The 16,209-nt window shown below is 38.7% G+C and overlaps 1 protein-coding gene across 1 annotated transcript in view; it reads right to left on the reverse strand.

Moving 5' to 3' along the window:
* The window catches only part of DHX9 (DExH-box helicase 9), a 42,334-nt gene that overhangs the window by 23,880 nt on the left and 2,245 nt on the right, over positions 1-16,209 (reverse strand). Inside the window, exons 2-9 of the mRNA XM_054587684.1 lie at positions 15,059-15,191; positions 14,270-14,410; positions 6,641-6,755; positions 5,574-5,686; positions 4,578-4,726; positions 2,345-2,391; positions 419-555; positions 3-92 (exon numbers count right to left, since the gene is read on the reverse strand). Of these exons, the coding sequence (XP_054443659.1) occupies positions 3-92; positions 419-555; positions 2,345-2,391; positions 4,578-4,726; positions 5,574-5,686; positions 6,641-6,755; positions 14,270-14,410; positions 15,059-15,169 (903 nt within the window). The 5' untranslated portion in view covers positions 15,170-15,191. The remainder of the gene's footprint in view (positions 1-2; positions 93-418; positions 556-2,344; positions 2,392-4,577; positions 4,727-5,573; positions 5,687-6,640; positions 6,756-14,269; positions 14,411-15,058; positions 15,192-16,209) is intronic.

Here is a 16,209-nt window from a genome sequence, read left to right on the forward strand (position 1 = left end):
ACTGGGGGTACGATCTCAAGATTTAGCTCTTGAACGACGTTTTGCAGCTGATGCTCTAAATCTTGTGAGAGGTTAACTTTGTAAGGCTCCACCTACAGAAAAAGAATGACCACGAAAATCACATCACATACACACATTCACGGCTCAAACCTACCATGGCAGGGCTAAGAGCCTGCGGTCGACACCAGGTCTACAGTGTTCCTGCAGCCGACAACGAGGCAGCTCCCTCCCGCGTAGGGACCACCTCAGCGATCACTGCCCACTGTGGACTCCGCGACCCACCACGCACAGATGACTAGGCCACTTCCGTCTCTTAAGGGAGACTCCTATCACTGTAACTTTAGCTTCCTTAGCCAAATCCTACACAACAGCTAAACTGTTACAGCACCTCTCTGAGCTACTGAGTCTAAAAACTCACTGTCTCTCCTTCTTTCTTCTTTGTAAGTCCAGAGGAAGCTTCGATCACTCCAAGATGGTAGAGTTGTCGGACAAGCGACAGGGCACAGGACTGTGCTGCCAGTTTCTTATTTGATCCATGTTCCCGTGCAAAAATCCCTATAATTTAAGGTCAAGATTACCCAAGACAGAATAATAACTCATCTAAGTAAAGAAGCATCTTATTTCATAAGCAAGTAGGGGCTTAGGTACAAAATCCGCCCTAAAGTACAGAGTACGTAATGGACTCTAGGTTCTTTTTCATTCCCACTGCTGACCAAAGCAATTTCCATAACAACTCATCAATTAAGTAACGAACCATCTTGAACATAGGCTGATACTAAGACACATACAAATCATCACTATAAAAGCAAATAACCTATTTCAATAAAAATTATAAATATCACATTAAAAAGGAAGAGGGAAAACAGTTTCACTTTGTAAAAGCAAAGGGCCAAAAAGCAAAACGAAAAAATAAAAATGGGTTCAAAGTGGTTTATGTACACCAGGGGTTTGCAATCTTCTCTATAAAGAGTCAGATAATAAATATTTTAGGCTTTGCAGGCCACATGATCTCTGTCACAACTACTCAACTCTGCCTTTAAAGCACAAAATCATCCACAGACAATAGTTAACTAGGGTTTGACAAACTACAGGCCCAGGAACTAGGAATAATTTTTATGTTTTTAGAATTGTACAAATATGGCAATGATAAGCATGTGATACATGTAACCTGGAAAGCTTAAAATATTTACGACCTGGTCTTTTACAGACGTTTGCTATCCCCTGATGCAAACAAATGAGTAAAACTGTGTTCCAATACAACTTGAATAAAAGAAGTAGCGGGCTGTCTTTGGCCAGGGGACTGTAAGTTTGTGGACTGTGACACTAGAATGAAGCTAGTAGTTACTCATGTTCTTAAAGAAAATGCTAATAGAAAGTTTCCTCTCCTTCTGCATCATTCAGCTTTAGGAGCGATGACAAAGCAAGAAGGGACACAGGTCCTTCCTGCCTAATTAGCCAATTTAGTCGAATTAACTCTGATGGTCAGATCAATGGGCTGACAGGCACTGGACTGCCTTTGTCCTCTTCCCTCTCAAGTGACTTATTTTTAAAGTCTAGGATAAAAAATTCAACATCATCTCCTGATGATTTAGTCCGTTTTTATTCTATCAGGAGAGTCCTTCATATATGAAATTTGAAACACAAATGTCAGTTGCAGAATTCTTAACCTGAAAAAAATCTTAGGCCATTTCTCTCAATTCACAGATACGTTAAACTGAATTCCAGTGACGTAAAGTGCGATAGTCAAAGTCACAAAATTTGTTAGTAACAAAACAAGGTATACAGGGGTAGTTCCTTATCCTTCAAGCACCACACACTGCCTGTTTAAACGTACTGTTTATGCAGAGAAGAACGCATGCATGGTATCTTTGCCTTTTTACTTCCTTGATGAGTAACCCCAACCTATTCTGTTTCTCAAGGTAACTGTCTTACCTTTTCCTCTCGACTTCATGACTAGTAAATGCTATACATCTGTCTCCTAATCTTATCATCCAGTTTACCCCTTTTCTAAATTTCACCTAGCTAGTTTTACCTAAACAAACTGAAAGAACATTTGTGTATAAAAAGGAAAAAATATTTTAAAGTTCTCTGACACTGGTACACTCTTAAGTGGCTTACCATGTTTTATCCTTTGAAATATAACACTAGCCTGATCATTTTTTTTTTTCACCTTCAAATTGGAAAACTGGGCTAATTCTTATAATTACTAATATTCGAAAATACCCTAGATGCTACCTTATATCACATACTCCTTCAATTTAATAAAGTCCATGTATATGCAGCCCAAGACTACACTATGAATATTACTCCATTATACAAGGCTCATCACATCAGCGACACTTACTTCTGCCCAGCTGCTTGATATAAATGGTCATTTCTGCAATAAAACTCCTGTAACAACATACACAAACAGGGTTAGGAATTTCAGTGAGAAATTACTAAATTCAGACTCCCAAGTCAGGCACACTTTCCAAAGATTTGCTTAAGCAAATCACAGCAAAAAAAAACAGTGTAAACATTTGCTTCTGTTCAATCCTAGAACAAATGAAGTATGTAAACTTCAAATAACATACAACATGGCACGAGACTGCTATAATCAAAGTTGATGAGCCAATTTTTCATGGAAAGAAAATGTTAGGGTTTTAGAGTCTATATTTACTTACTCTTACTCTTATTCCAAAGGTTGTACTCTGAAGAGCTAGAACACATTCAATGAAAAGGAATTTTCCACTTAGCTTGGGGCCAAGAAATAAATAGGACCAAAGCTCTTTAAATCCTAGTTGTGATTACTTTAAAGATTCCTTTGCGTGGGCTACCCACTATTGGCTTCCGTCTGTGAAGCTGAGCTAACATACGCACGCATGCACACGACACAGGGACACACACGCGGCTGCATCTACCAGTGGCTCCTGAGGCTGGGGGTGGGGGGGGGTCTGGTGTCTGCCTACCGTTGGAAGCAGCCCTCGATAACAAAAAATTTAGCTTATTTGTATTACGTTTACTTAAATCAGGTTACGGAGAACAAAATGTTTTTGAAAATTATAGCTAAAATTGCCAGCAGACTCTAGGGGCTGGTTTAGGTTTTACAAGGGAAAAGCTGTCCTTTAGAAACTATGCTTTCTGATCCTTGTGCTGCTCAGGTACTTTCTAACCCTGACGTTGTGCTGTAAATAAAAGGTTAAGTGAGGGTTAAGAAAAAAAAATTAATGTTAGACTCCTTCCTATACGTCTTGTGAACTGACCTTCAGGCACAGCTGCTTCAGGGGTCAAAGGCCACTGACTTTCAGGGGAACAACATCCACCCTTTCATTAATGACACCGATGCCAGTATGTTTCTCAGCCAGGCTTAAAGTCAATCTCATTCTCCTCCACCTGGGGGAACAGCGACACCAGAAATCAGTTTACAATCGTTTCCCATGTGATTGCTTAGTTCAGCCTAAGCAGCAGCACATGTGTGTATGAACACAGACCTCTGGTGTTGCTGTCTGTTGTGCCTTTAAATAAAGGACACGCACGGAGCAATGCTGTCCCGGCTCCCCCAGCTGTCTTTGCCTCCCTCCTCTTCACATCCTGAATTCTTCAATTCCTTCTATCGGGAGTCACCGAGAAGACAGTGACATCAAAAAACGTTTACTGCAAGCAGCGGTGGGCACACTTAAGTTATCTAACTGCTCTCAAAGTCCCCGTGTGCTGCTAAGCCCAATCAGTTCGTAAGGACAAAAGAGGAAAGAGAAATCATTAACAAACACGTTTTTCCTTTACAACCTCTGAGGGTTCTCAAGTTTGATGTGAGAATGAAGTATCTGAGAATTCAGGATTGCACAGAGCAGTGGATGCAGGGGTAACAATGCTCATTAAACATCACTGACTACAGCGGCCAAGTGTTATTTTAGTAATGATTATTTAGGGTTGCCAGATGCATCCAAGGGAGAAAGAATGCTTTGATTTGTAAGAAAAATACTTTAAATGTATTTTGCATAGTTTATTTCATATAAGTAAAGAACAGTGCCCCCCAAGAGTCTAATCCATGAGCCTTCCTGGGAGTAATAATTACTACACCCTGGAATGCTCTCAGGAAGAATAGCAAGCAGGCTGAGAAACATACTGTCACTGTTACAACAACCGCCCTTTATGTTCAGTTTTATAAAACTAACAGACTAGAAGTAGCCTAATTCACATACAAAGACCGAGGCTGTTCAGCTTTATACTAAGCCCGTAAAACTTCAACAGAACTCTTAAGGGCTGGCAAGTTTCAAAGCTGAAGAGACAGTTTGGATCAAGTGCAATGCAATCTACCTCCAAGACTAAACCTTAAGTGTCTAACCTGACCCGTTCAAGAAATAATCATTACAACTGCCTCTAACAATACCACAGTGAATAAACTCACCACCTCTGGCTGATACCACCACCTGTGGCTACCATTGTTGCCTGTCCAATTCAAAGAGAACCTTAAAAAAATCTAGCAATACAGACAGCAGAGTTTTGCATACCTTTTTACACAGCTGTACAAATACAGAACAATAAATATCCAACCCACCCCAGCTTATTATGGAAGGGAAAGAATGAAACACGCAAACCTGTTGTGATCGGGGCCCACTTGGGTGTACTTATATTCTCCTTGGATCTTTTCTTTTTGGAAATATTGGTTCAGCCGAGCCTTAGCATTTTCCAAGGTCCAGTTTCCATGAAGCCCTGCATTTAAATCCACTTCTTCTGATTCAAGAGTCTGTTGAATCAATGAAAATTAATTTGCTGCGCTAGTTCTAGTTATGAATATCTGAAGTACAGAAATGTATAACAATAACTTCTTTGCGCCATCCTTTATAATATAAAAGCTTCTTTTAAAAAAGCTACTTTTATTTTGCCCCGGCTGGTGCAGCTCAGTGGATTGAACACCAGCCTCTGAACCAAGCGGTCGCTGGTTCAATTCCCAGTCAGGACACATGCCTGGGTTGCAGGCCAGGTCCCCACGAGAGCCAGCACACATTGATATTTCTCTCCTTCTCTTTCTCCCTCCCTTCCCCTCTCTCTAAAATAAATCAATAAAATCTTTAAAAAAAAAAAAAAAGGCTACTTATTCATAGTTTTTATTTCTAGTCAAAATTGAGCTGGAATTAGTTCATATTGTATCTGATGGCCTATTAGCGAAAAAAATACGTGACCTATTAGTTAACGTATTTAAGTTACTCCTAAGAAACCTTTGACAACTATTTTTTTGTGCTGCTTTACCAATTTAAATAAGTTAAATAGGTAAATAAGCTGTTTTATCAAGGCACTTTTACAATAAGGGCTCATAAAATGAGGTTTACTGAGGCTGAGGTATATATATTTCCTACAAAGCAGATGAGATCTTTTATGACAACCAAGAAAAAAATACTTTTATTTCACAGGCAATTCTAGTGACCAGGTTTAATGGGCAGCTTAGGTTTATAGTGTCACGTGTGATCAAGCTGTCTCAAACAACCACGGTAAAGAATCACCTAGTTACTCGGCTGCGAGTATCTTAAACCTTGCCGCGCACGGAATCCTAGATCCCACTGCTGGAGGGTGACACACGGTGACGACAGCCTTACCGCTTGGACTTCCTGTTCTTCCTTTTTAATATAATAATCCTTCAGGTTGGCTCCTCGATCCCAGGTGGGCCCAGGAGCGCCGTAGCCAGAGGCCCCAACTCCAGAATTATTTTCTATTAAGGAAAGAAAACGACTGTTCTCTTGGTGAATCAAACTGCAGGAAGATCCTAAATATTTTAACGAATATTCCTAATTTAGATTTTGGCGCTCCATAATTACCAATCCTCGGTTTCAGTCATTTGGAAATGGGTCTGAAATCTCCACAACTTACTTGAAAAGAGTTACACGACCGACACAGAGGGCTAAGCTGCGGGCCCGGAGCCGGTGCGCGGTGGGAAGCTGCCAGTAACGCGCCGGTAATGATCGGGGGCGACTGACAGTCCCTCGCACATCACCGATGTCGCTCTGTTTTTCAAGTTTTTACATACAAAATAACCGGTGAAATGATAAACCGTTTCTCTGCTAGAAAGGAAGCTATCTGCTGGCGCTGGTAATGAAAATGAGAAGCTGAAAAGGTGTAAGAAAGTGATGAATCCTGACAAAAAAGCAGAGTAATTAAAGAGTTAATATTGACTGATTTTAACTCTGCTGAGTTTATTACATGCTTTTTAAAAACTTTTCACAACAATCTTTAGAAGTAAATGCCACTGTTATTCTCATTTCATAAATACAAGATGAGACTTAAGGAATATGACCAAATATCCTAGTTCATCTAACCCTACAGTGCACATAGCAATAACAGTTTAGGTAATATATAGAATGCAACAATGGCCTGGATCCATAGGTAAACAAACAAGTCTGTAATAAACTGGTATTTGGTAGGAGTAAGTTAGAAAAAGAAAGGGCAAGAAGTAAGACCCTTGAATCAAATGTTCTAGCCTGTGCAAAATCTACCCAGAGATCAGAAATTAGATGCTAATTACAGCAAGGAATGAAGCTGTATCACACCCTATAAGAGAAGCTAACTGTTGACTATAGTTCTTTCTTTCTAGCCAAGTGAGGAGAGACGGTGGCCAAGACCGTGCCTCACTCACTCTCAGCCAGGCGCACAGATTCAGGTCCCTTACCTGCCTGGAGAGCCAGGTGCGGAGGAAGAGGTCCCCCCATGGTGGCTGGCAGGCCCCCATCCGTACCTGCTGCGCTGTCAGGCGCGTCGGTGAGCGGGGGCATAGGCGGTGCCACCTGCAAGTGAGAAAGTCAATGCAGCACCAGCACGTCTGCCTTCACAGGAACCAGTAAGTCCTCTTCTCCTTAAGGAGGCCCGCGTACTGCCCCTCCTCTCCCTGGAGTAACATTTTGGTGTTCAGTGACTACAGAACTGTCATGTTCTCATTTCAGGCAGAGAAGGGTGATAGTATAAATTACTCCTAATTCTCCACTTGGAAATTTTATATATATATAATAATACATATATATTATATATAGGTATAGGTATATAGGAATAGATATATATAGGATGTATACATATATAATATTCCCACAAAAAGCAGGATCAGTTTATGCTGTATAGTTGATTTACTTTCTCCACTTACTATGTTTATAAATACATTCAATATTCAAGAAGTATCTGTTAGGAGCTGTCTACATAGCAGACATCGTTCCGGGTACTGAGGATAAAACAATGCACAGACACGTTCTGTACTTACAGAGCTATATTCAAAGAGCTATATTCTAATTCTATACAACAAGTCTTACAGAGCTAGACAGTAAATAAATACATAGTATGTCAAGTATGATACAATACTACAGAGAAACAGAAAGCAGAAAAGAAAAATGGGGACTGAGAGAGGTCACTACTTAAATAAAGAGAAGAGGGAAAGCTGCACTCACAGGTGACATCTGAGAAGAGATACGAAGCAAGTGAAGAGCCAATCAAAAAAGGATCTGGGAGACGATATTCCCAGAGAAGAAGCATCAAGTTTCAAGACAAATGGAAAATATTTGACATACACTTTCTACTTCTTTAAATACTGATCTGCATTAATTTTAAGGACTTACTACTCCATTGTACGGATGCACTATACAAACGAAAAGTAGCAATTATCTGAAATGACTTCTGATGGAAGTGCCAAAGCGGGACTCCATCGGAACATCAAGACAAAAGTTAAGCCTACAGAAGAAAGATACGACGTTAACATAGGCAATGAAAACGCTGACACTGTTGAAGATTTTGCTCACCTCAGTTCAGTCATCAATTCAAATGCAGACTGCAGCAAAGATACCACGTGAAGGCTCAGACTCGGATGGGCGACGGAAGAATTAGGAAAGATCACCAAGAGCAAAGACGGGTCACTGGAGACCAAGGCTAAGATCATGGACCCCCTCGTAGTCTCAATTACTACGTATGAAGATGGCTGACAGGAAAAAAACTTGATCCATTTTAAATGTGGTTTTGGAGGACAATGCAATGGACGCCTGAACTGCCAGAAAAGACGAGCAAGCGGGTCCTAGAGCAAATTAGGCCTGAAACATTGCTGGAGGCAAAAATGACGCACCTGCAGCTGTCTTACTTTGGGCACATCATGAGAAGGAAGGGTCTTTGGAAAAGAACGATGCTGGGAAAAATAGAGGGCAGAAAGAAAGGAGGTAGACGGGATACAAGATGGATTGCCTCTAAAAGAGAAGCCATAGGGCAGGAGGAGTCTACTGGAGCTGAACAAAGCTGTTAAGGACCCGACATTGTGGACCTCGCTCATTCGTAGGGTCACCATGAGTCAGAGCCGACTCAACAGCAGGTACACACAGGCAACCCCCCTCCCATATATAACTCAATCAATACCATGCTGCTGGGTACTTAGACCATAGCCAACCTTAAATTATAGAACACTGCCATAAAATCTCTGTACTTAGGCTTATTTCTTTTAGGAAAAATTCATGAAAGTAACCTCCCTGGGTTAAAAGGCATCAACATTTTAAAAATCACCAGAGCTCTAGAAAAAGTTTGCTGAATACCATACTCACCCAGTAGTACATATGAAAATCTATTTCCCCACATCCTCTCCAATTCTGGTAATTCAGAGTTCATGTTACATCTTTACCAATATTAGTTTTGGTTCTTGTTGTAGCAAACTATTACTTTAATTTACATTTTCCTTGCCCATTGTTCTAACTGGATATTCATGTTACCATGAATTTCAGATTTTAACATTTCAAGTGATATTCACTCTTTGTCCTACAAGTTCCCCCCAAATTTTTGTTTGTCCTTTTCCTTTTAACTTTATTAATATGGTTTACTGTCCAAAATGGTATTTTGTTTTCTTCTGTAGCGAAATCTAGTTTCTGTCTTTTACATTCTCCATAAAACAGCCTTTCCTACCCTGAGACCTATTCTGCATTATGATCATATACTTATTATATATTACGAATAGATATTATATAATTATATTATAAATATATATTATATATAAATGTATGTCATATACATTTGGAGCTAGTATGATGTCAGTTTAGTTACTGCAATTTTAAAATAATATTCTTTATTCATATGTGTGGGATTGGCTAGTGCTTTTAACTTTTCCCCATTTTTGGGGGGCTATTCTTAATTAATGATTTTTCCTAATGAACTTGTCTAAATTATCAAGTATGTTAAACTTATATAATTTACTCAGGGAGAACTGACATGTTACAAAATAAAACAACCTCCCATGCAGAAACAGGGTATGGCTCTGCGTTTCATCAAGCCTTCAATCTGCTGAGAGCAACTGTCCATGGATGTCTTGGTATCTGAACAGCAAATAGCTTTGGAAGACAGAGATAATCTTCTCAAGATAGGAAGCAGATTTGTTTTCCAAGAGATCTGGGGACAGGGGAGAATCCATCCTGCAGGTAACAACTTCTGTTTTTGATTAGGAAGTTCTTTTGTCTTCTGCCAGCATCTGTGAAACTGTGGCAGGATGAATTACTAGCTTACAAGTATGGTAAAATCTCAGACTCTTACGAGTTCTTCACACTATCCTTTAATAAAAATTTGTTGCGTTGTTCTTACAGGTCCTACAAACTATACATTCTTAAATTCTTTGTAATATTTACTACTACGGTGAATAGGAAAATTTTCCCAATTAGGTTATTTATGATATTTATACTTTCTCTTCTTGTATTACATCTTTTCGTTTTCTTTATTGCATTACACTGAGTAACGGTGGTGACAACAGACACTTAGGTCACAACTTGACAGAAATCCCCCTCGGGCAGCGCATCTCAACTATCTGAGATGAAGAAGCTTCAGTTTTTCCCCCCTTTCAACTGGGAACAATATTTTTGTAAAATATCCAAAAAAATAAATTGTGAAGAAAATAGACATATAAAATACAAGCCCAAGATTCCTATTTGTCAATGAGCGTAAATGGCGGTCACAACACTCCCGCTTCTCAGTGTGTGTTCAGTTCTGCTCCGCCCTCCTCACAAACCTGCCCAAGGGCTCCATTCAGTTCAAGGTTAAGTCAGTTCTGGATGACACCTTTTAGCACGACGAGGAAGCATTTTTCTACTCCATTTCCTAAATACTTTATTGGTAATAAGCGTTTAATTTTATGAAATGCTTTTTTTTAAAGAGCTTTATTAAGCTGACACTGAGTAGATATTTTTCTCATAAACTCGTTAAAGTGACATAGTAAGAAATGTGCCAGAGATGTCATGTAAGATACGGTATCGTGCACCATAGTACTTTTCTAAAATATGAAAAACTCTGAATTCTTAAACCACCTGGATTTTTAATAAAGGGCTGTGAATCAACAGTATCTACTTAATTTTTAAAAAAATCAAACCTGGAATGGACTTTTTAAAGTTATCTTTTACCAAGAGCATTTAAAATTTTACTTTTTTTTGCTTTCTAATTCAGCAATTTGATTTCATATTCATTAACCTCTTCCAATTTTAGCTGTTCTAGTTTCCTAAGCTAATACTTATTAGTTTATTTACTTTAAAACCTATTTATTGTTCAATAATAAAAGCACTTAATGTTCCTTTGAATAAATGACCGCTCCTCTAACCCTCCAGAGTTTTGATAGACACTTATCTAAACAGTCTGTAACTGTAATTTTAAATTTTCATTTAGAAACAAGTGTTAACATTTCCAACTGTTTAGTAGGATTTTTGGCGGGGGGCCCATTTGCTACTTCCTTACATTACCGTTTTAGTTTTGCCAATATACGAAACGACAAAAGAGCCCCTTTCAGGCCCTCTTTCTTTAAGACTGATCTCTCTTTCTTTAAGACTGTCAGGCATAATTAGCTGTTGTTTCTGAGCAGTTATCCCAGGACTAGGAAGATTACTAAAAGCATCCCCCGCGCAGATGTCTTAAAACTTATACAAACAGGACATACCAGACAGAAGCACCCGACCCTGAGGAAGCCTGCACCGCCAGCCCGAAACCTCTTGATTTACCACTGCTTGTCAAGCATGGCTACCCAGCTATAACCGCCCCCCTTTTTTGATACAATAAACACTCACAGCCCTGATCCCCCAGGGCTGATACATTTCTCTACACTCGGTTCCTTCCCTCTCTTGGGAAAGTAAAAATAAAACTCTACTCTCTGCATTTTCTTCCCTGTGAATTCTTTCACAGCCCGCACCGCCGGCCACGCTAACAATAGATATGTAGGGGAACTCGCTGAGATGCAATATGGCTCCAGCAGCAAACGCATCTGGGAAATGTTGGTCTCAACTCTGTAGCTTCTGGCTTGGCCCACTACCCAGAAAGCCTGTATGCCACCCAAGGATAAAAACGTCATGTCTCCGGGAAGCAGGTTTATGAATGTACAGAGTATGATAAATGCCGCATGGTTATCTGTTAACTTAGGAATGCACTGTTCTTTCTGATGGTCTACCAGATGGTTCTACTATTAACCTCTATAAAAAAGAGACCCTGTTTTAGGAGGGGTGCAGATTCTTGTTTCTCCTATTAAAGCTTTTATGGATTTGAATAAGGCTTGTCAGTTCTTCTGAATGGGTTTTGAATTTAGACTTTTGGGACTTTCTTCCAGCAATATACATTAGCATTTCTAATGCTGGGTGAATTGCTACACTATGAACTGATGTTTCTTTGTCTTCCTGCTATCTTAATATCAGAATATCTAGTTTATTCTGATATTAATATTGCTAGTCCTTTTTGTATTTCATTTGCCTGATAAAGCTTTATTCATGTCTTTATTTTAAATCTTTCTTATGGAAAGATTTCTGTATTTTACACAGAAATGTGCTGGAACCGCAAGAAGGCCAGTGTAATTGGAATACAGGAGGTGAGGAAGAAAACAGGAAATGCACGGTCAGAGCATTCAATGGAAAAGATCTGAGCATGTCAAATGCTAATAAGGAAAAGACAAAGGATCTTGTTTCTGGTATGGCCAAGCAAGCTCCTGCACAAGACTACCCACAGCTGCAGACATGAACTCTATGGAAAAAAATACCAAGGACCTCCACAACTATATGTAGGCACTAAAAAGTGAACAGAAGCGAGCAGACTCTGCAGGAAACTTAAAATGAGAGAAACCAGGAAACAGCAAAAGTGTAACCCGTGTTTATTATGGCTTTTAGTCTGACAGAGACCATGAGAGGCTACTAAAACTCCAACAGAAAGAACATCCAGTCTTTCTGGCCCTGAAGCATCCAATGGTAAGGGTTTGGGGAAACTAGAGCTGCTAGAAAGTGAGGAGGAAATCTAGGAAGTAAAGAGGTTCTGTGTATGACCCTGCCCAAATCGCAAACTCTTCAACTACACATACATCAGACAGGCTCCAAGCTGCCTAGCAAGAGGTCAGAAAACTGAAGTAAGATATTGGACCTGTTACTCAAAAGCAGTGTTTGCAGACTGGGTCCAACCAACTTAACTGCTTGACAACAACACAAAAGCAGCGCTCTTTGGAGGAATGTTATTTAGAGCCTCCACAACATAATACTCAAAATGCTCGGAATACAAAGTTACTTGACCTAAGAAGAGAAAAACGTGATCCAATCTCAAGAGAAAATGCAATGAACAGAGCCAAACCCTAGATGACTCAGATGTTAGAATCAGTCATCCAGGACTTAAAAGCAGCTATTGTAAATGTGCTCAATTGCATAAAGGAAATTCACTCATATTATGAATACATGTTTATAATGGATGAAAAGGTAAGAAATGTCACGGGGTGGGGGGGAGCTAAAAATTCTAGAAATGAAAAAGACAGTATCTGAAATAAAATGCACTGGATGGACTTAATAGCAAAATGGAGTTGACAAAGAAAATAACCAGTGGACTTGAAGATAATCATTTGAAATCACCCAATCTGAGGAGCAGACAGAAAGTAGGAAGAAAAAAGAAGACAGCCTCAGGGATCTGTGGGATAACAGCAGAAGGTTAAACACACATATTAACTCAGGAGTCCCCGAAAGAGAAGCGAGAAAATGAGGCAGAAGAAATAACAGACAGCTGCCTAAACATGGTAAAGGATACAAATGTACAGATCTATGAATCTCAGCAAAAACCCTATCTAGTCACATCACAATCAACTACGGAAACCAAACAAAGAAAAAAAATGAAAGCAACCAAAGAAAACACATTACACATAGAGGGAAATGATTGGACTAAGTTGACTTCCCATTAGAAAACAGTGGAGGTAAAAAGACAATGAAACTAATCTTTAAAGTGCTGAAAGATGAAAACAGGTACCCCAAAATCCTATTACAGTGAATACATTACGCAAGAAAGAAGGGAAAATAAAAATGTTTTCACATAAAAGAAAATTTAAGAGAATGTGCCACTGGCCTACACTGTAAGACAAAAGAGAGGAAGAGGCTAAGGATTACAGAATAGGTGACAACATGTGGAGCAAATGCCAAAGCTTTCAAATATTTCAAAGAGGTACAACATTTTTTTTGTGGCCAGAAACAATGTCAAGATCATTTTGTCCAATCCCTTCATTTTACAGATGGGCAAACCAATGTAATTAAAAATCCTCCAAGTATCTAGTGGTACAATATACTAGAAAGTCTCTTGACTTGAGTCAAAACCAATCAAAGAAAATAAAACATGGATTTTTACAAGTTGGAACACAAAAATTCAGTGAAAATAAATTGTTAAAATTTGTATAAAGGTTTTAAAAAACAGAATCTTTCATTTAAGTTACCTAAGGGATCCACTTAAATCATAATGTGAACGTTTTTATGTCAACCATTCTCCTATTCTTGTGAAAATTCAAATTTTCTTTTTAATTAAATGAGAAATAAAGTTTATTTCTTAAAAACAGTACTAGAAAGGGGTCTTTGTTGCATGTTCACATGTGATTAAAATAATCAGGGTACCAAAACACTAGAATGACATTTCACTGCATGAAATACTATTTTCTCTCTACTTTATAAGAAAGCATTAATGGGACCCAACACTGGATCTTAAAATGTTACTGACTTTTATGTTGTTTAACATGTTATCTTCAGAAGTACACTGAACACAACAGGCTCTGAAAAACTGGTTAACGAATTAATGAAATACATTAAACCGTAAGATGTATGGATTAAATGAACTTCCTGAGCCCATAAGTCATGAACATTAAGAATGAAATCAAATCCTCAGGAACGCATCCCAGTGCTGAGGAAACCCAATCCCAAGGTATACTAGGAAACACATTAATATATATGAAAACAACATTGAAAAATTGTCAGTCTCCATACGTATTGGGTTAGCATAACCTTGTAACACACTTCCGAGGGTGGCTGTAAGTACTTACCCCAACGGCTGGGACTTCTTCACTCTTTACTTCATTTATTCGAACTAGGTAGTTAACAAAGTCTCTGGCAGCGTTGCTCTGTGCATCTTTTTTATTGGTGGAATTGCCCATGCCAATGTAATTATATCCTTCCACTCGCACCTTAAACAGTCCAGAAAAAAATTTAAGAGACTGACCTGGGTAGTTCTGGGACTTAGGAAAAAACCCCATTAATTCAACAGTCCATTATGGGGTGACAGTTAACTGCTGGAGATAGACTCCAGAAACACACCTTAAATAACGCACCTGAGAGAATTCAAGGACTGGCCGCCCTACAAAAAAGCCTGAATTATGTTGTCAAGGGATGAGCTAATCCAAGACAAGGTATGAATTTACGTGACTCAGATACCCCCCTTTCATGTACCAGAATGGTCCACATTATTCTATAAGACCCAAGAACAAGCTATTTATATTTATTTTAAGCACTTAGACCTAAGCAATTGAGAACTGCTCCACTTTCTACAGGAGTTAGCAAAACTGCAAACAGCTGATCTAACTTTTCCATTCTGTACTACTGGTACTGGGAAAGCTGAAGAAGACTCATGTTCTAACAAGAATTTTCCTATCAGATTGTTTTCAAAGTAATGCTTCCTTGAAAATGCTTTATAAAGCTAAAAAAGAGCAAGCAAGTCAAAATAAAGAACGTTATCTAATGTGTAGCCCATTAACATTTCCAAATAGAAAACAACGTTCCTTGAACACCAAAGCAAGCCTCACAAACCGTATCACGCACACTGTGTTCTTCAGTACCTCACACATGAACTTCTGCCTGTTTTTGTTCCCCACGGCTCTAATTTCATAGGTTGGGGTCATTTTCCTTTTGCCACACCATGCATACAGAAAATTTTTAACATCACCCATGATTCAGGTGCCTTCTTCAGACCTAAGGAAAAAAAGGTTAAAAACTGCATCATTTTTAAGAGCAAACACTGGAAATTACCAAACTGGAAATATCAAAACTGGAATTTACTGAAAATCTAGGTTAAATACAGGATATTCCATCATATTGCTGTTAAAATTGTCTATGAAGAAATTTTAATGACATAATTTGAATCTATTACATGTTATAAGAAAAAAGAGGGTTACAAAACTGTATAATTTGACCTACATAAAATAAAAAAGTATATATGCATAAACCAAGATGGGGAAAGAAATATCCCCCAAAATGGTTATCTTTGGGTGACAAGTGACTTGTATCTTCTCTTTAAAAAATGTTATGTAATGCCCTGCTTTTTACAATAGTCACTTTATGTGTTTTAACTCATTTAACCCTCACAACAATGGTAGATAACATTATCTTGTGGACACTATCATCATCTTTTTACAGAGGAAGAAACTAGGACATACACAGTTAAGTAACTTTTCCCAGTCACTCCCTGTGGAGGCTTATATTCAAACTCAAACTACTCTCTATACTAAGAAATGGTCATCCATCATTTTGCATATATAGTTAATAGTTAATTCTCATTCTGCTTATGTCTCCCAGCAGACTCTCCTCCAAGTCGTAGGCTGTATACTGTAAGCCCAAATATATTAAACAATCAGTGCCTGAACTAGAAACAGTAATCTGTTACTTTAAATCTCTCTTTTTGGCCTTGTTACTTATTACAGTCTGAGGATATTAAGTTTTCTTGAAGTGGAGCATACCACACATACTTGTCACTCTTCCTCTACCCCCCAGTTCATAAGATACCAGAAGATTCAAGAGCCTAAAATATGGGTCTAAATTATAATCAAGATATGAGACCTAATTTAGAACCCCCCCCAAATTTGTTTGCTGCAAGAAGAAACCCCATAAATAATATCAAACCTTTGTCTTCTGTTAGTGTTTAGTGCATTTTGTTAACACCTAAATCTAATGTCATCAAACTGGACCCTGTTCATTTTGTAGCTGCAGACTA

This window comes from Pteronotus mesoamericanus, unplaced genomic scaffold, assembly GCF_021234165.1.
Source record: "Pteronotus mesoamericanus isolate MK-2021 breed Mesoamerican mustached bat unplaced genomic scaffold, CSHL_Meso_final scaffold_1186, whole genome shotgun sequence".
In the NCBI taxonomy this organism is placed as follows: Eukaryota; Metazoa; Chordata; class Mammalia; order Chiroptera; family Mormoopidae; genus Pteronotus; species Pteronotus mesoamericanus.